The sequence below is a fragment of the Stenella coeruleoalba genome (genome assembly GCF_951394435.1).
Source record: "Stenella coeruleoalba genome assembly, chromosome: 7".
In the NCBI taxonomy this organism is placed as follows: domain Eukaryota; kingdom Metazoa; phylum Chordata; class Mammalia; order Artiodactyla; family Delphinidae; genus Stenella; species Stenella coeruleoalba.
In genome coordinates, this window is record NC_137153.1 from 103,284,847 (window position 1) to 103,305,520 (window position 20,674).

The 20,674-nt window shown below is 55.4% G+C and overlaps 1 protein-coding gene across 3 annotated transcripts in view; it reads left to right on the forward strand.

Annotated features, from left to right (window-relative positions):
• COL27A1 (collagen type XXVII alpha 1 chain) overlaps positions 1-20,674 on the forward strand; it is a 143,756-nt gene that overhangs the window by 40,833 nt on the left and 82,249 nt on the right. For all 3 annotated transcript variants that reach the window (XM_079926902.1, XM_079926904.1, XM_079926903.1), the window contains exons 8-13: positions 5,865-5,909; positions 6,529-6,582; positions 7,016-7,060; positions 10,003-10,056; positions 10,925-10,969; positions 18,913-18,966. In XM_079926902.1, the coding sequence (XP_079783028.1) occupies positions 5,865-5,909; positions 6,529-6,582; positions 7,016-7,060; positions 10,003-10,056; positions 10,925-10,969; positions 18,913-18,966 (297 nt within the window). The remainder of the gene's footprint in view (positions 1-5,864; positions 5,910-6,528; positions 6,583-7,015; positions 7,061-10,002; positions 10,057-10,924; positions 10,970-18,912; positions 18,967-20,674) is intronic.

The following is a 20,674-nucleotide window of genomic DNA, read 5'->3' on the forward strand; positions in this document are numbered from 1 at the left end:
ACACCAGCCCATTTTCTCAGCCTCTTTAGGACTCTGCACTTTCTGGCCAGCTGACAACTCACTGGTGTCCTTGGCACATTTGTCAGACGAGAGCAAGTGCACAGAGGAGGACCTCTTCTTTATTTCCTCATGCGGGGCTTAGCACAGTGCTGGCCACAGACATCTGCTCCGTCGTCCCTCACCTCCCTGCTTCCCCTGCCTCCTCAGACATCACTAATCGCTCTTTCTTGCCAAGCCTAATTCAGTCTCAGAATCTTTCTTATCACATTCTTAACACATAACACATTAGACATGACTAATGGAATGAAGTTGGTACTCAAGTTGAAACTTCCTCCTGGCTCCCTCCTGCAACCCTCACCCTGCCCACGAGCCCTCCACATGCCATCTGAGTTGGCCACTGTCTGTGAGATCTGTGCTAAAATGGGAGGGCAGAGGGGGTCATCTGGGAATTTTTGCAGGGAGTGTGATTGACGCTGCCTGAAGCGATCTCCTGCCTTTCTGCAGAACTGCCAGTTCTACCTGGATGTAGCGCCCCTACTGAGAACCTTCTCTGGGCTCCTCTGCTGAGCTGCTCTGGGTTTCTGGGGTCCATACCCTCTCCATTTCTGAGCTCCTCTGTCCCTCTGTTCTCCAACGTGGCTTCTCCTTCAAGCCTCAGCTCACCGTGCCGCCTCCCCTGCTTGGCGGTCTGCTCTCTCCTAGCACTCAGTGCTCCTTTGTTCCACTTCATATGTGTTTAATGGCCACATCCCGTTCTAGAAGGTAGGGAGTGAGTTTGCTTTGTTTATCAGTGTATTCTCAGTGCTCAGATAGGGTCTGGCTCATTGGTGGGGGCTCAGCAAACCTTCGAATGCATGAATAACCAGATGAATGAATGAGCCATACCGAAACTGTACCTTCCTGCCCTGACCTGTCTCAGGTACCCACTAAGTAGAGTTTGGCGTCAGATGCCTAGCTATACTGTGAAGGACCGTGCTTCTGGACAAGCCACACATCACATTTCAGAATCCTATAATTTTTGAGCCAACAGGATGCTTTGAGAGGCCAGCTGGGGAAACTGAGGTCCAGAGAGGAGCAGGGACTTGGCGAGTACGCCTCACTCTGTTTCTTGGTGTGTGTTTCTTCCTCCTGACCCTCTCTGTTGAATGGGGCTCTCGGTCCTGCTGACTGCCCAGTGTGGCCTAGGGGCTGCCAGGGTGGTAGAGAAGTCCAGTGGGAAGCCTCACGGAGTGCTGAGCGAGTCTGGTGAGCTCCATTCTGCTGCGAGAGAAGCCGGGACCTCGTGCAGGCCGAGGTGGAGCCTGCAAGAGCAGCTTGCAGGGGGGATCAGCTGAGGTCTAGGTGTACGTTGGTCCTCAGGACCCCCAGGCAAGGACAGGACCCCCCTCCTCTCCCTGCCCAAGGCCCAAATAGCATCTCAGCCGATGGGGAGACTGTCTGCAGCAACAGTGAGGTGATGTCTGGTTTCGCCTTGTGCGTTGTAAGCAGTGATTAATCTGGCTCCCAAACCAAAATACAGCCCGAGTTCTATTATAAACATGGGTGCTGTGGGGACCCGCCTGCCCGGCAGCCAGAGGCCCCTCGCAGATTGCGTGGTCCCTGGAGCTCCCCTGAAGCATCTGCTCTCCCCTAGTCCCAGTCAGGCACTTATCACCCACGGGGAAATCACTGCCCGTGGGTCTGTCTACCTTGTGGTCAGTGTCCGCCCCGTAATTACCCAGGGCCCTGTAGAAGGTGATGGTTTAGATTCTTCCAAGTCCTGTCATTTGAAGCTACTTGGCTATAGCCCCAGCTTGGTAAACACTGTTAAGGTGCCTCCAGGGAACATATGAACCTCCCCCCACCGCCCCATGCCTTGGCTGTGCTCAGTCTCAGCGGCTCCCAGTCTGCTAAGAGGAACAGGGGTTCAAGGCAGTGTTCAAGGCCCTTCAGGGTTCATGGTTTGGGAAGGACCTAGGAATCGTGGCCTTCTAGACAAAGCACAGTCCAATGGGTCTGGAGTCGTGCGGGACGGTCTGGGCTTGGCCATAACTTGCTAAGTAGCCGTGGGTAAGTCCCTTCCCTTCTCTGAGCCGCAGTTTCTCATTCTATCCAGTGAGAAAGGAGGTTGTCAAATTGACAGCTTAGGCTCCTTCCAAGTCAGGTAGATACTCCGGAGTTCACGATGCTGCTGTGATCCATAAGCTGAGACCTGGTGGCGTGTGGTCTGTAAGGTGGTCCTCGCCTAGGTGGCCCTGTGGCTCTTCTAGGGGGGCCTTGGGCCTCAACAGTGTGTCTCATCCACGATTTGGTGGTTGAGGACACGAGGATTCACAGCTGGCTTCCTCTGGGAAGCTGTGTGGCCTCAGGGGAGTCTCCGCCTCTCTGAGCCTCAGTTTCCTCATCTGGCAAATGGGCATGGCAATTCCTACCTCTCGGGTGATTGCAAGTTGTTGACGAGTTGATGTATTTAAGGCTTTAGTGCCGGGCCAGGCACAGGGCAGGTCACTGTCCATGTCCCCGAAGGTCATTTGTTTCCTTTTAGCTATACCCTGAGTAAAGGATTTACTTGAAATCTCCTTCTGGGATTTCACTGGCTAAAGCGCTGGTTTCTAGCAGGCTTCTTTGTGGCTGCACAGGAAGCCAAAGGAGCAGGTGATGCTCAAGGGCTCCCCGGACCCCTTTCACGCTTCTCTTGGGATCCTTGCTCCATTATTGCATTGGCTCCATTATGGCACTGAGGCAGGCAGAGGATGGCAGAGAGAGGCTCAGAGAGGGCAGTCACCTGGGCTGAGTCACACAGCCTAGAGCTCAAGGCTCCGCCCAGCTCTTCATGGGAAAAGGCTTTGCTTGTTCTTCCTCATCTGCAGGCTTCAAGTGGAGAAAGGATAGTGATGGCCATTATATGCGTCCTGTCCATGACACATCCCTGCTCAAAACCCTCCTGTGGTTTCCTATCATCTTACTGCCTGGCATGCTCTGGCTTCCTGCTTCTTCTCTGACCACACCGCCCCTCTGCCCCTTACCGCTCACTCGTTCTGCTCTCGTCACACGGGTCTCATTATTCCTTGAGAGCATTCTTGCCTCAGGGCTTCTGCACCTGCTGTTCCCTCTGCCTGGAATGCTTTTCCCCGGAGAGTCCGCCCTGTGTCCAGCTCCCTCACACAGAGTAGCCTCCCCTGCCTGACCGCCTGCAGTCACCACCCTCCCCAACACTGTCATTCTCTGTCCTCCAACTCTGCTCACTTTTCTTTGTAGAGCTAGTCGTTGCCACACATTATCTCTTTTTAAAATTTTATTTTCAGTGATGGTAAAAAAACACATCACATGCAATTTACTATCTGAACCGTGTTCGTGTGCAGTTCATTAGTGTTAAGTATATTCACATTGTTGTGCAATCCATCTCCAGAACTTTTTCATCTTGCAAAACTGAAACTCTACACCCATGTAAGCAAATCCCTGAGACATTACCCTTTTATATTTATTTGTCTTTATATCTACTTAATTAGACTGTAAATTCTGTTAAGGCAAAGGATGTTGTCTTCTTGTTCATCCAATGCCTAGAATGGTGCTGGAGCATAAAATTTCAGTAAATGTTTGTTGAATGAATGAATGAAATATAAAGATCACGGTACCAACAGCAGCTAGCCTTTACGGGGCCTTGAATTCATTGCCAGATACGGTGCTAAGTGCTTCACACATTATACCATGTAATCTGTACACCGACCCTTAGAGCCCCATTTTACAAGCAGAAACCAAAGCTCAAAGAGGTGACATCAGTGGCCCCAGGTATACAGCCAGCCAGTAGTGAAGCAGGATAGGGATCCAGATTAATTTGAAACAAGAGATCTTAACCACTCTGCATGCTGGCTGCTGGCTGTGGCCTGTGCCTCCATTTGCCCACTGGGGAAAAGAACACGCCCCCGGGTAGAAGAGTCTCAGCCAGCCGTAATGCGTCAATCTCATGGGCCCCAGGTTTGAGATGCAATCATAATGCTGGGCTGTCTCGAGGCGTGAGTAGGTGCAGAAAGAATGCTTGTAAATTCCCCAAACCTCTTGGATCAGACCAGCGCTGCTGTTTATGATTAAGAGCGCTGCTTTCTGGGGGTTTGCGGGGGTGCCGAGTGTGTGTGCCTGTGGGTATCTGTGGACATGCATGAACTGTACATGCCTGAGGGCAGGGGACTGCAAGGCTCTCCATGTGGCCTCAGGTGTCAGAAGGACCCAATGGTGGGCGTAAGCCTGCTGCTCCTTAGCAATGGGATTTGGGGCAAGTGGCTTCCATTCTCCGAGACTCAGTTTTCTCCTCTGTAAAATGGAGATGATAACCCTTAACCCCCTTTCCCCACACCTGATCTGGCTGTTGTAAGGGCTAGAGGACGTCATAAAGGTGTAATCCCATGTTATTTATTTGTTTGTTTATTTATTTTTGGCTGCATTGGGTCTTCGTTGCTGCGTGCGGGCTTTCTCTAGTTGGGGCGAGCGGGGGCTACTCTTCATTGTCATGCGCAGGCTTCTCATCGTGGTGGCTTCTCTTGTTGCGGAGCACCGGCTCTAGGCATGCGGGCTTCAGTAGTTGCGGCGTGCAGGCTCAGTAGTTGTGGCTCACGGGCTTAGCTGCTCTGCGGCATGTGGGATCTTCCCAGACCAGGGATCGAACCCGAGTCCCCTGTATTGGCAGGCGGATTCTTAACCGCTTAACCACCAGGGAAGTCCCTGGTGTAATCCCATGTAAACAGCAGTGCGTAGAGGGGGCCCACAGGCATCGTGTGTGTGTGTGTGTGTGTGTGTGTGTGTGTGTGTGTGTGTGTGTGCGCGCGTGTGTGCGTGTGTGTGTGTGTGTGTGTGTAGTCTAGAGTCTCATTTATCAACTCCTGGAGGAGCCCTAGAACTCTTGAGTTCCAGAACACCAGAGCTGAAGGGGACTTGGAGTTCTAACTCCCTCATCTGAGGTCCAGAGAAGGACAGTAACCCATCCAGATTTGCACAGTAAGTCAGAGACCGTGTCTAGGTCAAGTGTAGGACTCCCCTTGAGAGGGGGTCTAACGGAGATCACCCCGTCTCCTCCACCCTGTCTGAAATGGAAGCCCCTGCTCCATCTTATTTCATAACAGCCCTAAGCTGATGGAAGCTTGAAGTCCAGGGTTTCCCTTCAGAGAGCTCCTAACTCCTATGAAATGGCCCAGGTGGTCATCCCAGCACCACCTGAAGGCACACACTCGTTCTGACTCTCTTGATCTGGAGACCTGGCTTTGGGGACCATGGGAATTGGACCAGGGTGACAGAGGGTCACGGTCAGTACTGGAATGTTGCCAGAGTCTTTCTCAACCATTGAGTGGCCTCTTTGCCCCTGGAATCCTTGCTGGGACCAGTGGGAAGAAGGAAGGCAGCTATTTTCATTCATACATTTGGTCGATGTGTGCGAGATCATTTCCGTTAGGGGGTTAATGAGGAGGTCCCGACAGAAGGTCCCAGCATCGCGTGGTGGTTGAGCATAACCCAGACCTTAAGGTCCTAATCAGTCTACCCATCCACTAAGACATCCCTCCACCCCTGCTTCAGACGTTCCCACCTTCGCTCTGGATTTGGAAAGAATGGTTTGATACAGCATCACCCTCTCGCAGTTGCCGTATCCTAATTTAGCTCCCAAACCCTGCCCAAGGAGTGATCAACCCCCAGCGTCTTCTGGTCTAAGAACCATTGGTGGCGGAGAGGGAACCACAGGGACCCCGATGTGCATATATCCGTTCTGGGAGTATTTATTGAACACGTCCCCGCCACAGTGCATGCAGTGCTGAAAAGGCAGGCGGGGAGGCTGGGCCTCTGCGATCCATGGGCCCAGATGTGTCTTCCCAGCCTGATTCAGTCTCTTCCCCCCGCAACAGGGACACAAGGGCTATCCTGGACCGGCGGGGCACCCCGGAGAACAGGTGAGGGCTGCAGCCTCTGCCCCACCCTGCTTGCCCTCCCTCACTCCAGCCCCTGCCTGTCCCTGGCCTCCTCCCTGGGCCCAGCTCCATGAGTGAGCTCCAGAGCCAGGAGGTTCTGCCTCCCATCCTGCTGGGGCCCCCACTCTACCCCACCTCTCAGCCAGCCACATCTGCCGCCTGAAAGGGCTGGAGTCCATGCCGGCCCGGTGTTGGCATGAGCCACTCGACTCCAGTTAGAGCCATGAATAGCTGGCCTGTTCCGGGCGATGTTAGGGGATATTATACACGCCGCCACGGGGTTTGCAGGAATTTTGGCTGCCCCGGCCCAAGTCAAGCAGCAGCTGCTGCCAGCATGGGAGAGCCAGCCAGCCAGGCCTCCTCTGGGCCTTATTCCTGGGCTTCGAGCACAGAAGGTTTTGTCCCTCCAAGCTGGTCTGACCGGTTTCTCAGAGGGGTGGGCTTGGGGGCCCAGCAGGCCGATGGCCTCCCCTTCCTCCCATTTCATCTCACATTCCTGCCCTTCTCTTTGTCCATTGTAAGCCCTGGTCCCCCCCAACCCCCCAGATCTGGAGCTGGGCAGGGTCTCTCCTTTCCTTACGTTTCTCTTGTTCCTTTGCAGGGGCAGCCGGGACCCGAGGGCAGCCCAGGGGCCAAAGGTTACCCTGGCAGGCAGGTGCAGTATATGGCTTCTGGAAGCTCTGTGGCCGTGGTGGTGTGGAGCTGGCCACGGGTGCCCCCAGGCAGAGGGAGGTGGCAGGCTGGGGGCCAAGCAGCTACACCTGCTGGGTGGGCCCTGAAGAAAGGGCTGTTCCAGGGGGCTGTACCGAGGAACCTTCTCTGAAGGCAACAGGGCAAGGATGCCAGGAAGAAACAGAAGAAAGAGGAGTTCTGGGGCTCTGGGGGTGGGGCTCCAGAGGCTCCCCCTGAGCCACCTCCCTGGGACCCTGGGGTAGCTGGGGGCTCAGTTTGAAGACCACGAATGTAACCCCACTCCCATTCTACAGAAGGGGCAGCTGAGGGCCAAAGGAGACAGGACTTGCCCTGGGTTGTTGGCAGCAGGTAGCACGTCTCCATATGTCCTTGCCCCTCTGTCTTTTGTGTTTCAGGGGTTACCTGGACCTGTAGGAAACCCTGGCCCCAAAGGCAGCCGGGTAAGTGGGACTTGGCAAGCGCTACCCGGCTGGAGCCCGGTGGGCATTAGCTGTCCCTCCAGTGGGCCTGGCGGGAGATCAGGGTTGCAAAGCCTCCACCCAGGGTCTGCTGGGGGGGTTGGGGTCGAGGCCTCCCACCTGAGCACTCCCTGGACCGCAGAGGGGCAGCAGGATGGCCATGTGGTAGGGAACCCTTAAGCCAGCTTGGTCCCCATGGCCAAGTAATTGGGCAGCAAAGGTCTGCTGGGGGCTCAGCCATGGTCTGGCTGCTATAATCAGGCATTTGCTTGCCGTGTCCCCCAGCACATCCCAAGCGCTAGGGAACTAAAGCCTGGGCCAGTTTGTCCGTCACTGGAAGCCTCAGAGGCCTCTCTCCTGCTCTCACCTGAGGACGGGGTGGACCACCCTTTTGGGAGGGCAGTGCTGCCCGATGGGTGAACATTGCCTGGGCCTGGAGGCTGAAGGAACATCTGCTCTCCCCCTCCATCAAGGCCCCTGGAACAAACCCTGAGTAGCTAGCAGCCTCAGTTTGCCCATCTTTTCAATGGGAGTGATGTCCATTCCAACCTCTGGCATGGTTATGGGGATACCAGGAATTTGGAAGCAAATAGTGCTGAGGAGGGGCCACCAGATGGGGCCTCCTGGGTGGGCTGTGGGGCAGCAGAGAAGGTTTGGGCGAAATGAATGGGGGTAAATGGAGTTTGGAAGACTAAGAAATGATCTGCTGGAATTCTCTCTTCTATATACAAGGAAACTGGGTTCACGGTGGGGATCCGACAGCCCCAGTTCCCACAGCACGCCTAAGGTGGGGATGGGATGAGGACCCAGGTACTTTGAGGGCTGGGCTCTCTGCCTCTCCAAGAACGCTCAGCAAGTGGGTCACACAGTCCTGCGTCAGGCCAGGTCAAGTGTGACGCGTCCTCCGCGCCTGAGCCAAAGCTATTTATGGCTGCAGTCTCCGCCCGAATCCCTGGAACTGATGGGCGGCTGTTAGGAAACCGACTGGGAGGTGGGGAAGTTCCCCAGGACATCATGATGGTGACGTTGATGATGATGATGATGATGATGATGATGGGGTGGGGTAGGGGTGGTGAAAGGCAGCGCCCGAGGAGGCTCCTGTCCTAGGATGCTGGGCCTGCCTCCTTTCCTTTATCCAGCTGTTCCCACAAGCTATGGCCCCAGAGGGGCCTCCTGAGCCCAGGGAGAAGGTCTTCCCAGTTCAGCCCCAGGTCTCTGATCTGCCAGGAGGACAGGAGGAGCGAGACAGGCTAATGACATCTGGGGCTGCTTGCAGTATGCCATGCTGTGGCATCCTGAGGCCACATGTGGGGAGATTGCTGGTCTGGCCCCAGCACACCCGTCTCCAGGGTCACAGGGTCCTGAGCAGCCTGGGTGAGCCGGGGCCACTCAGACTGCCCTCCCAACTGTGCCCCCACCGGCCTCATGTTTATGAAGTAGGCAGAGCGCAGACTTGGGGGCAGGGTGACTGCCTTTGAGACCTGCTCTGCCATTAACCCGTCATGGGAGCCTGGGCACATCACTGGACCTCTCCAAGTCTGTCACCTGCAAATCTGGGATATAAACCCTTCTTGGAAGGATCGGTAAATGTCACTTGTTAAGATGATGCTGAGAAGGAGGCCCTATGACCTCTTGAACTTCTAGAGAAGGAGAAATGGTTGTGAGCCTGCGATGGTTGCTTGTTTGTGGGAGATAATGTAGCAAAGTGGTTAGGAGCCGGACTGGGAGTCAGATCACTTGGATTCAAATACCACATTCTGCTGCATTCCAGCTGTGTGACCCTGGGCACATCACTTCACCTCTCTGGGCCTAAATGGTCTCACCTCTACAGGAGGCTAATAATTCCTACCTCCTGAGGGTGTGATGAGGGCGCAGTAAATGCACTAATGTTTGCAGAGCACTGAGAAGTGGGCCTGGCACATAGTTTGTGCTCAGTCAATGTTAGCTTTTGTTATAGCTCTGAGTAAGTCATTTCACAAACATCTAGAGAGTACGGTTAGGGATAGGCACCCTGGGCTAGGCCCCTGCTCTTGAGAAGCTCCCAGGCTAATGAGGCCATGAAATGTGGACACCACTAATGAAGAGACAGAACAGGAAGTGGTACATCTGTTAACTGAGGTGCAAATATGGCGCTGGGGTGGAGGGAGGAGGTGACTTCTGGTTTGGGGCGTCAGGGATGCTGGCCAGAGGAGAGAGCCTCAGAGCTGGGCTTGAAAGCGTTCGCTGTGCAGTCGTGGGGCTGAGAAGGGCCTGCCTGGCGGAGGGCACCGGGTGGATAAAGGCTGGAGGCGGAAAAGCTGGACTCCACTCCTCACTAGTTGTGCCGCTTTCTCTCCAGAGCCGTAGTTTCCCTTGCTTAGTGAGGGGGAGGGTGGGCAGTCGGCAGGGTCCTCGGGAGGGTTGAGTACAGTGGCACACATGCTTGCGGGATACCAGCATGCCTGGGTGACAGCTGCTGTCACCACCGGACGCACTCAGGGGCCCAAGGGTGGATTCGAGCCCCATGTCCATGGGGAGCCTTCGAGGCCTAGAAGGAGGCACTGCAGAAGCCGAGAGCGCCCGCCAGCGTCCCTGGGTGTGGGTAGGGCTTGGCGCCACCCTAGCATCTAACCCGGCAGAGAGCTTCCTTCCCGCAGGTCCCAGAGCCCCCGGCGCGGGGCGGGCCTCCCCCTGCGAGCGCCCGCGCCCTTCCCTGGCGTGAGGGTATGTGCCTTTGGACTACATCGTGGAAGCCAGCACCATGCAGTCCATGGGCATATACACTTGCCTCAAGGCCTATGTCATCGAGGAGCTGCCGGAGCCGCCAATGCCTCCAGCGAGGAAGAGGAGCCGGGCGCCAGAGGGCAGCGAGGGGGGCTGGGCCGGGCCGGGCCCGCCATACCCCGCCACTCGGCCCCTCTGACCTCCCCTCTGCTCTTTCCTAGGGCTACATTGGACTCCCAGGGCTCTTCGGCCTGCCAGGGTCCGATGGAGAGCGAGTGAGTATGCTTTCTTTGTTTACCTCCCACCCGGCCACCCCGTCTGCCAGGTGCCAGTCTGGAAAAGTCACGGAATGCCTCCTGGAGGAGGTGCCCCGGAGTTGGATAAAGGGACAAGTCAAGGCAAACGCCTTCCTGACACAGGGAACAGCATGTGCAAAGTCCAGGACATATGCTGACTTGGCGAGTTTAACAGCACGGTCAAAGCGCTGAGTGTGAGGCAGGAATGGGGCGAGACAGGCTGCGGGGGGCACCTGGGAGCAGTTATACGGCACTCAGGGGCCAAGGTCAGGAGAGGGACTCTGTTCTGAGACCGTGGGGAGCTTCTGAAGGGCTTTCAGAAAGTGAGAAACGGGCTCATTTCCTATTTCCGATCAAGTGCCTACAAGCTACGGCCCGTGGGCCAGATCCCGCCAGGCACCAGTTTTGTAGAGCTTTCCGGAACACACCACGCTCATCTGTTTATGTGTGTCTGTGGCTGCCTTTGCTCCCACAGGCCTCTGGACCTTCCTCTCTGTTCCCTCCCCGCCTGAGCCCGTATTTGGGAACTCAATAATCTCATCAACAAGCTGGGTAAAGAGGATCTTAGGGAAACAGAAGGAGCATTTATCGAGTGTCTGCTGAATACCAGGGCACTGGCTGCTTTCCTTAGGAATCCTCCCAGCTCACGTCCACGCGGGCCCCGACTCTATAGCCTCTGAGGACCGCCCATCTGGTGTGCAGATAACTGGAGCCTGCTGTGTTTGTGGACCAGACGCCAGGCCCTCTGTGACGTCCTCTTGTGGGTGAAAGAGGGGCTGGTTTGGGGCAACACTGCTTGTCTCCCGCTGGAATCCTGTCTTGACTTCTTCCCTGTTTCCCCCTACAGGGTCTACCCGGCATTCCTGGCAAGAGGGGCAAGATGGGTAGGCCGGTAAAGATTTTCCGTGTCTATTACGCAGATTCTATGGGTGAACCTGACCTCCCACTGGCCACGCGGCCCCGTCCACCCGCGGCCTGGGCATTCTTCGCTTCTCTCTGCTCTGCCCTTGCTCTGCTTTGAGTGTGTGGGTGTGCGTGGGGGGCTGTCTGGGCCTTGTGTCCTGCTGCCAGAACAGTGACTGGGGCTGGGGCTCCCGTGGACACTGGGCCGCTCTGGGATGCAGCCTCTCTGTGCATCCAGCAATTGCCCTGCAATGTAGTTCTGTCTGGGGGCGGGGGTCGTCTGGGCCATGAGTGTCCTTGCTGGGGGGCCTGCTCTAGACGGGGTCTAGACTGGGTATCTGCGCTCCTGTGTCAGAGAACACTCCGGCTCCGTGTTGTCCTGGTGTCACCTGTTTTACTCGTGTACACACAAGGTCAGAGAGCAGTGGGGTGTTGGGTAGACCCACAGGAGGCATGACCACAAGAGGGGCTGAGCAGGAACCCCGATCCACCAGGTCAGGCTGAAGGAGACCCAGGACTGTAACTGAGGCATCTTTCTTTCTGGCCCGGCCCATGCTGGTGGCTTAAGGCTCTCTGCTGCCGCCCTGCAGTTCAACTCCTAGGCTTGGAACCATCCTCAGCTCCGGGTCTGGGCGTCCCTTTGCTTGTGGTTGATGGAGAAGGGATGGCGAGGGAGGAGGTTAGACGGTGAGAGGCAGCTGGGAGGGAGCCAGGAGCACCCAGGGTGGCCCAGAGGGGGTTGTCTGTGATTCTAGGGTTGGCATGCGTGTTCATGGGCACCTTACCTGTTGTAGTCTAGGGATCTGGGTCCTCTGGGGGCCAAGTGGGGGATTCAGAGAAAAGCAAGATCCAGGTCCTGGCCTCAAGGAGCTGACAGAGGGGGTACCTAGGACAGTCCGTGGCTGACAGCCCCCCTGTGCCTGAGGGCTGATATCTGACACTTAGATGTAGACAAGGAGCAGCACCTGATGCTTCTGGCTTCAAGGCAAGGACTTGCCCAAGGTCACCCAGCAAATTGTGAGGGCTGGCTTGGCCTCTGGATCTCTTCCTCAAGCCAGGAGACCTTTGGCAAGGAAACTCATTCATTCATTCACTGAAGCTGAGTGTGTGCCATGGACCAGGCACTGTGCTCGGTGCTGAGCAGGGAACAAGACGAAATTCCCATTCTCAGGGGCAGACAGACAGACAGACAGTGACTGAATGGGGGAATGGAGGGTGAGTGGTTGAACGTCGGGTGGTGCTGAGTGTTAAGATGGAGTAGGGTAGGGGGACCGTGAGTACTTGGGGTATGGGATGTTGGATAAGTTGGCCCAGGAAGTCCTCCTCTCTTCTTGAGAAACCTGAAAAAGGTGAGAATGGGAGCCATGTGGCTCTCTGGGGAAGAGCATTCCAGGTTGAGGGAACAGTGGGTGCAAAGGCCCTGGGGTAGGAGCGTTGCTGGCTCTGAACTGCAGTTTTCCCATATGAAAAATGAGGATAATAGCTTCTAGCTCGTGGGGTCATTGTGCTTGGTAAGTAGTAAGAACTCAATATAATAGTGGCATTCACTGTTTCCATTCGTAGTTGTTTGGGTGGCCGAGGATCTCTCTGGTCTGTGTGACTTTGAGCCAGTGGCTTTACCTCTCTGGATCTGTTTTTCCAAAGTTTAAGTTGCAGAGTGGGAGCAGTTGACTTACTTAGAATATCTCAGTGGGGCCCTGTCCCATCACCCAGGCCTGCCTCCAATGCTACCCATGGGGGATTTGCTCAGACTCCATTCTGGGAGCCCCACAGAGGGCCTGGCATTGCCACTTTACAGATGAGGAGACTGAGGGTCAGGGGATGAATGACTTGGCCAAGGCCTTGTGCTTCTGAGAGTCAGAGCTGGGTTAGAATGCAGCAGCCCGAGCTGCTACCTCCTGTCCCAGGGTGTGGCACTAGGGACAGCACTACAGCCAAAACAGACCAGAAAAAAAAAAGGCAACACTTACTGAGGCCCTTTTACCTTCATGGTATTTGAACCACATGTGGTTCTCCCACTGATTCTTTGAGGTAAGATTGATTATACCTATTTTCCACACGAGGAAGCCGAGGCTTCAAAGCCATTTGCCCAGAGACCCTCTGAGGACTTGCCAGACTTCAACCCCCCTAACTTACAGCTCATTTCTGCTTCTTTGCTCCGTGCCTTGTGTCTTTAACTTCCTAAGATTCCACCCTGCCCTCCATGATGGGTGTTCCCTGGCAATGGGGTGTCAGGCGTGAGTGCGAGAAACCGACCCCATTCTGCCAAACAGCCCCATGGCCACGCAATACCCCTGAGGGCTGTGAAAGTCTCCTTGACTCTGGTCCAGCCGACATGGCCAGCAAATGGGCAAGGTCTGCGTCGGATGTGATTTAATTTGTATGGAATATACTTCATATCACTGAGTCCCTAGGGCTTCGTCTGTGCCTTTGCCTGGCCGCCTAGTCTGCTGTGCCCTTGGCCCACACGCTGCTTGAGCAGACTTTAGGGTCATCCCCCTGTTATGTGCTCCTGAGCCCTTGATCTGCCTGATGGGGTTGGGGGCTCCTTGTGAATGGGTTTTCCTGTTGTCGAAGCTTTGGGCCAGGCGATTTCTAGGCACTTATTAACAAGAGGAAATGGCAGGAGAATGAGCTGAATTCCCTCATGCCAGACCCCAGCTGGCCTCATTTCTGGCAGGCCTGGTGATGATTTTGCTGGAGTCCATTTCTCTCCAGCAAGCAAAACCTTAGGCCCATGCACACGGCCTGCTCAGTGTCAGGCTGGGAAGGAAGGTGTGTGGGAGTCTTTTGCTGATGGGAGCTGAGAAAGACAGCAGAGGTCAGAGCACATCAGAGCTGCAGGAACATTAGTGACGATGTGGCCCAACTTCCTCATCAGACAGACAAGCAGCCGTATCTTGGAGAGGCCAGTAACTTGCCCAAGGTCACACAGCACATGGGTGGCAGAATCAGGACTTGAACCGAGGACCCTTGCTTGTTCGTGCAGGGCGCTCTCCACATCACCCGTCTCCTCTCTGTGCTCACATCTTCAGCCTCTGAAGGAAAGCTTAGACCGCAGCTCTCATCTCACATCACCCGCTGGAAAGTGAAATGTGTTGTGGTTTCCTGAGGAGGGGACCAGATATAAGATGTTACACAGTTGGCTGGAGTTGAAGGGGTTTCTCCCGGGCTATCCCAGCTCGTCTGGGGCACAGTGCAGTGACACGCACAGCTGGGGACCGAGCCATGTCTTTCAGCCAAGGGTCTCTCGTGGGGCCTAGGAAGACGCCGCAGCAAATCCTCTTGTCCGGCACCCTGTGGCTTCACTATCAAGCCTGCTGGAATGCCTGGCAAGACCAGCCCCTGCTCACAGCTTCTCTCATGGCCTCTGGCCAGGCCTGCCAAGGCTGGTCTTGTGTAGTGAGTCAGGCGGGCAGACCCTAAAGCTTAGAGCTGGAAAGGTCCAGCCTTGGCTCCAGCTCCCTCGGTGTGTGGCTTCGGGATAACTGGGACTTGTCCGAGGCCACATGCCCATCCGGGTTGGGACAGGGCTTCTCACATGGTTCAGTTTTGACCTCAGGCTCTTTCCACTTCTCAGCCTATGGGGAACAGGGAGCAAAGTGGTTTTCAAATGGGGAAACTGAGGACAAAGCAGATGAAGGTTCTTCTTGGTGGTGATGCTGTGAGCTAGGGCTGTGATCCCCACGGTCCCAGACTTGAGCCGGAGCTGCCCCAGGTCTGCCGGCAACCCTGGAATCCTGCTCTCCCTGCCTCCGTCCTCCTTGCCCGCCGAGGTGACTATTTGTGGGTGGATTCCCAGGTGAATATCAGAAGGCAGGGTGAGAAGATGCTCAGCCTCATGAGAAGAGGGTGTTGGATCTCAAGGGGTCTTTCCCTGTTGGCACACTCCGAGAGCACGCATCTTCTAGAAAAGAATACAGGCTGTTGTCAAGTGCAGTAGGAAGGATGCAGGTCAAACCTGTGCAGGAACCTCCTGACTTTGGAGAAGGTAAACCCTGTAAAGAGGCCTCCAAGGTCCTTCTGCAGACTCTTCCTAGAGGTTGTTATGGATTCCCACTGTTGGTACCGAACCAGCGTGTGATGACGCATTCGAGTTTACCAGAGGCTGGATTACAAATACCTCACCTCTTCCTCAGCCCAGGGGGAGCTGGGCAGGTGGGTTGTCAGGTGGGTGGGACAGGGCTGACCATCTTGCAGGCCGGGGGGCTGAGTCTTCAAGATGTAGCAGGACTTCTGGTCCTGGAGGCTGCATGCATCCCTGCCCCTACATCCCACCTTCCGGAGCAGACCGTTGGGTAGACATTGGCTGCAGGCAGGGGTTAGATGAGAGGGCTCTCAGAGGCCCACTCAGCCTCCGGCATCCTGCTGCAGATGTGGTTATGAGGACCATTCCTTTTTTCCTCATCTATTCCTCTGAATTGCTGTAGCCAAGAGAGAATGTGGAGTCTCGCCCTGGATCCTGGTTCTGTCTCCTCCTGGGCCTTGTTCTGCTCAAAGTACGAGGCATTCAGTTCCCCAGGGGGGCCCGACCTGGCAAAGTGGAGAAACCACGTGGCTGGGGCCCGGCAGGACGCCGAGCCCGTTCCTTGGGCCTCGGGCCAGCCTGCTGCAGCCAGGAGCTCAGGCCTGCACAGGAAGGTCCTGCTGCCGGCTGGGCCGGGAGTACACGCCACGCACAGGCGGGCACGGCCAGACAGAGAGAAGCAGGCCGGGTGGAAGTGGTGGTGCATGTTCATCTCGGCGGCTGCCTCTCTGGGATCCAGAGGAGCAAGCGTCAGGGCCGAGGGCAAGTGTCAGAAGTGGGATGTGTTGCTCAGGGGTGGAAGGATGCAGCAAGCTAGCAGCCTGGTGGGGCCTTGGGCAGGTTCTGCGCCTCCAGAAGGAGGTGCCGAATGTCAGGAACACCTAGGGTCTTTCCATCCTAGACCATCTATGATTATTCCAATCATAGATCTGTTCCAGCTCTTTTAAAGCCCTTTTTTCCAACTAGTGTGTTCTTAATTACCCTAGAGGTCATCTGCTTGGCTTCTCCGAAGGAAGGGAGACAAGGTGGAGACGGGGATGAGGCCACTGAGCACGTACAAGCAGAGCCGGTCCTGAGCCTCAGTAATGCCGTTCCCTCGAGAGACCACAAGCTTGCTCTAGTCTGGTTGTGTATTCATGGTCCATTCGTAGCTAAGAGATTGGGCTCTGGAGTCAGACTGCCTGGGTTCAGATCCCAGTTCTGCTATTCCATAGCTGTGTGACTTCAGACAAGTTCCCTAACGTCTCTGGACCTCAGTTTCCTCATCTCTAAGATGGGACCAATAATAAGCCCTCTCTCATTGGGCTGTTAGAGTTTGCAGTTTCTGTCATTGCTGTCACCCCCCACCCCCACCCCGTCGTCCCCTACTGGCTATACTCAGGCTGCATTTTGTCCACATAAGTGCCTCTCTTGGGGGTTTTGACCATTCTGATGGTCTCTCCCTTGCTTATGCCTCAGAGATGTGCCCTCACCTTGCTGCTGCCTCCATGTGCTGCCAGGGACTTGCCCGGCATCCAGCATCTTGGTTCATTGTCTCAGTGCCCCAGTTGTACAGCAGAGAAAACCGAGGCTTGGAGAGGCCTGTGGGTGGTAGAGCCAGGATTGTCACTGGGTTGCACTGGTTCTAAAGCCTCACAGGGGAAGCTGGGCCGGCAGCTGAGTCTGAGAGGAGTCCTTGAGCCAACCTGGAGTGGCCCTGACTGCAGACCTGTGGGTTTGAACCTGCCTGGTGGCTGCTAGGTATGATTATATTGGGCATCGCAGCCAGGATTGGTGCCTGGGGCATGCCGTCAGGATCTCTCTCTTCCTGGTGGCAGCGGGGCCGGGGGGCGGGCATTCCTGCACCTCAGGGAGCAGGCTCCTCCCTCCCAGGCCTTGTCCAGGGATTGGGCCAAGCTGAAGGATTCTTAGAGATCACACCCCCCCAGCCTGAGCAGGACAGAGGCCCAAGTGAGGGTCTGCCCGCAGTCACACAGTCAACCTGGAGGCGAGCCCGGGCGAGTCTCCAGACATTGAACTTGGAGAGCAGAGCATGGACTCCCCAAATTCTGCTGCTCGTGGGCCACGTGGAGTCAGCCAGGTGCCCGGCTAGACAGCATCCCCCTTGTCCCCTGAAGGATTGTCCTCTCGTGCCAAGCCCCCAAAGGCAGAGGCAGTAGCTCAATGCCTTCAGAAGCCTTCCCTGCCCACTGCTCACCCAGCTGATGTCTCCTGCCGCAGGAGGTGAGAGGGCTCTCTACCTTACAGTATGCCTGAGAGGGGCTGGATTGGAATTTGCCAGGGGGACTCCAAGGATGTGGGAAGAGGCATCTTAGATACAGTCAGATGTGGCCCCACAAAAACTTGATCTGAAGGTGCATGCAATTGCACACGCACACACACACACACACACACACACCCCTACCTCTGCCACTCTCTAAACCCAGTCAGGCACACACTGGAGCAGCTTCTGCGTGCCAGGATTTGCCCATGCCCAGCTCTGCCACAGACTTGCTTTTTGTCCTTGGTCAAGTGACATTTCTCTCTGTGAGCCTCAATTTCCCCATCTGTTAAATGGGACCAATAAATAACCTTTCCCTCAAGGGTGAATGTCAAAGGCAAGTAAAGTTTTGCATACAAAGTCACTGGCTTGGCCCAAATCTCTTTAATATGTCCTCGTTTCCTCCTTTGGGTGTCTGAATGAAGCCACGCCTCCTATACGATCCATATCAATGCCTGCCCTTCCGGTCCGTGAGGGCTTCCTGGCAGAGGTGGGATTTGAGGGGAATAGAATTCTGGCCAGGGCAAGACAAAGGCCTAGATGCACACACAGTTCAAGGTCTCTTTGCTCAGCCAATGTAGACTTTGTAATTGGTTTGGGTTTTGTTTTTAGCTTTGGTCTTTTTAGTTTAATCTACTTACTGGATTCCCCCAGTAGCGGTAGCGTTAGAAACCAGAAACAAATTATGCTCCATGAAGAATCTTTTCTGTTTGAACAGCTCAGGCATCCACTTGGTCAGAAAAACATGTGCTTTGTTTTTCATTAAATTTCCCTGGAAAAACAGTGATTTGAATTCAAGGAGGGGAGAACAGATTTCCCTGAATTCCAAGCTCGAGGACTTGCTTTTCCTTTTGAAGTAGAATGGAGTTGTTCCCCCTCCTCGGCCACCAGAAGCTTCCCCACAGCTGATGTTTTTCCAGCTGCCTGTGTCCCCAGAGAGCGTGGAGTGGGGTCACGGAGGGGGCGAGAGGGCCAGATCTGTCCGGGCCAGGCCTCCGGGCTTCTCTCAGCTGCCGAACCTCACCTGTGGCCGCGGTGCTGATGTCCCCCATCCGTGTGACTCTGTATGACCTCGACACATACCCTTTCAGAGCCTCATCTTCTTTATCTGTAAAATGAGGATTGTGGGTCCACAGGGTAGCTTTTAAAGAGCACGTCACAAAAATGGCAGAAGGTCTGAGCTGGGAAATGCTGCGGAGGGCTTTCCTGCTTCGACCAATGGGGAAACTGAGGCCCACAGGGGAAGGAGTGACTCTTAAAACTCTCAGCAAGTCAGTGACTGGTCCAGGCCTAGACCCAGCTTCCTGACCCCAGACTCCATCAGGACGGGGTCTCAGCATGGGCGCTGGCATTTCCATGCCGGAGAGCTGGGTACTGTTTTCTTTTCTGAGACTCCGAGGCCATGGGAAGAGGGCTCCCTGGCCATGGGCTCCTCCACAGTAGCTGGTCCTTGGGATGTTCTTTACGGGGAAAGTTTGTTGAGGGCCCGAGGTGACTCGGGACTCCACAGCCTGCCCAGATCCTGGAACCAGGGAGTGAGATGAGACTGCATGGATGTGTCCTGTGTCCCCTGGGAGTCTGGATCAAAGCCACCCGCTGGTATAAACACTAATCTGCAGATGTTTGCTCTCTCTCATGCCCTCAGGGGTTTCCTGGAGACTTTGGGGAAAGAGGCCCTCCGGGACTGGATGGAAACCCCGTAAGTATTTCATGTCTTTGGGTACAGGAGAGAGATTTGGAGCAAACACATAGCAGGTTTTAGGAACCTAAGCTTTTAGGTCAGCCAGCCGGGCCACCCATGAGCTGGGCGCTCCTGGACAAACTGCATGATTTCTCTGAACCCCAGGGTCCTGTCTGCCACGGATGCCCTGTGTACCCCCTGCCACCAGGAGAGCCTTCCAGCCCACTGAGCCCCGGGTCCCAAAGTCCTGGGCTATGTCCCATCCTCAGGGACTCAGGAAGGTTCATGGGTCACTCTCCACGGGGGAAGCCAGAGCTGCTGCCATCTTACAAAGCACCAGAAATGTTTATGGGATGGGGCCTGGGAAGCAGATGGTTTGCAGGCCCTGTATGGAGGGAAGAACCTAGTTCTAAAGAAATCTCCAGCATAGGCATGTTTATAGCGTTTGTAAATAATCGAGGCCCATGAAGGAACCAGGTCAGCCTGCCCTGGAGAGCTGAGCCCGCCTCTCCCTTCCCGTCCCAGGCCCCAGCTCCTGCGGGGGGAAGATTGTTCTCTGCCTCGGGGTGCAGACCATGTCCAGAGCTCTTTGGAACACCTGCCATGTCCCCCCAGTTCTCCTGGGGTTTCCAGCCTGCACAGCTGTGCCCGGAGGTGGCTGCTAGATCCATACACAGCACGTGATTATGTGCTCGTGTCAATTCCACAAATGCTCCCTGAGCCTCACCCAGCTGGGGCTGACCTCTGGGCTCCCTGCGGGGCTGAAGCCCTGGCCTCGGAGCCACATGGACCTGGGTTTGAATCCTGCTGCACCGCTTGCCAGGCGTGGAAGCTTGGACAAATCAGTTCACGCATCTGGATCTCGGTTTCCTTATCTGTAAATCACGGGGTCCGATGCCGGCCTCAGAGGACTGTTGCGAGAATGAAATGAGAGAGGGCAGGGAGGTGTTGGGCCTATGAAAAGCATTCACTGGATGGAGGGGTTGTAAATATTAGGTAATAATGGGGCACGTCTCCTGCCCTGGAGGAGCTCATGGCCATCTCCCTAGTCCATTGCACGAGGTGAAGTTGAGATGGGTGGGATCAGAGAGGTCCCAGGTGCTAAGGAGGAGGGAGAGAGAAGCAGGGAAGACTCCTGGAGAAGATGGCGTTGGAATTGGGATGAGGAAAGAGGTGGGAGGACACTCCAGGTGGAGGAAAGAGCACTGGCAATGGTACCGAGGTGAGAAACCAGAGTCTTTCCCTCAGTGTATCAGTTACTGGATTAACCACTATAACATGTGACGTCATCCTGGAAGTGCCCTTGGGGAGGGGCAGGGATGTCTTTGTTCTCCTGGCCCAGAGGAGCAGAAAGAGGACCTGATGAGTGACCTTGAACAGGTCCCTTCGCTTTCCTGAGCCTCGGGTCCTTCATTTTAAAGCCAAGGCTGCTTCCCCTCCTCCTCTTCTCGTGGCTGTAGTAATGACCTCCCGTCTGGGATTGCACCGATGAAGGAAGACGAACGCTCTGGAGGATGTTGGTTATTACTAATCACCATTTCTAGAGACACCTTTGCATTTTGAGCTTGCTCTAGACCCCTCTACCTGTCTTTACTGGTGCAAGCCATTGAAGGTCCACTTTTTCTTTTTTTTTTGCGGTACACGGGCCTCTCACTGCTGTGGCCTCTCCTGTTGCGGAGCACAGGCTCCAGACGCGCAGACTCAGCGGCCATGGCTCACGAGCCCA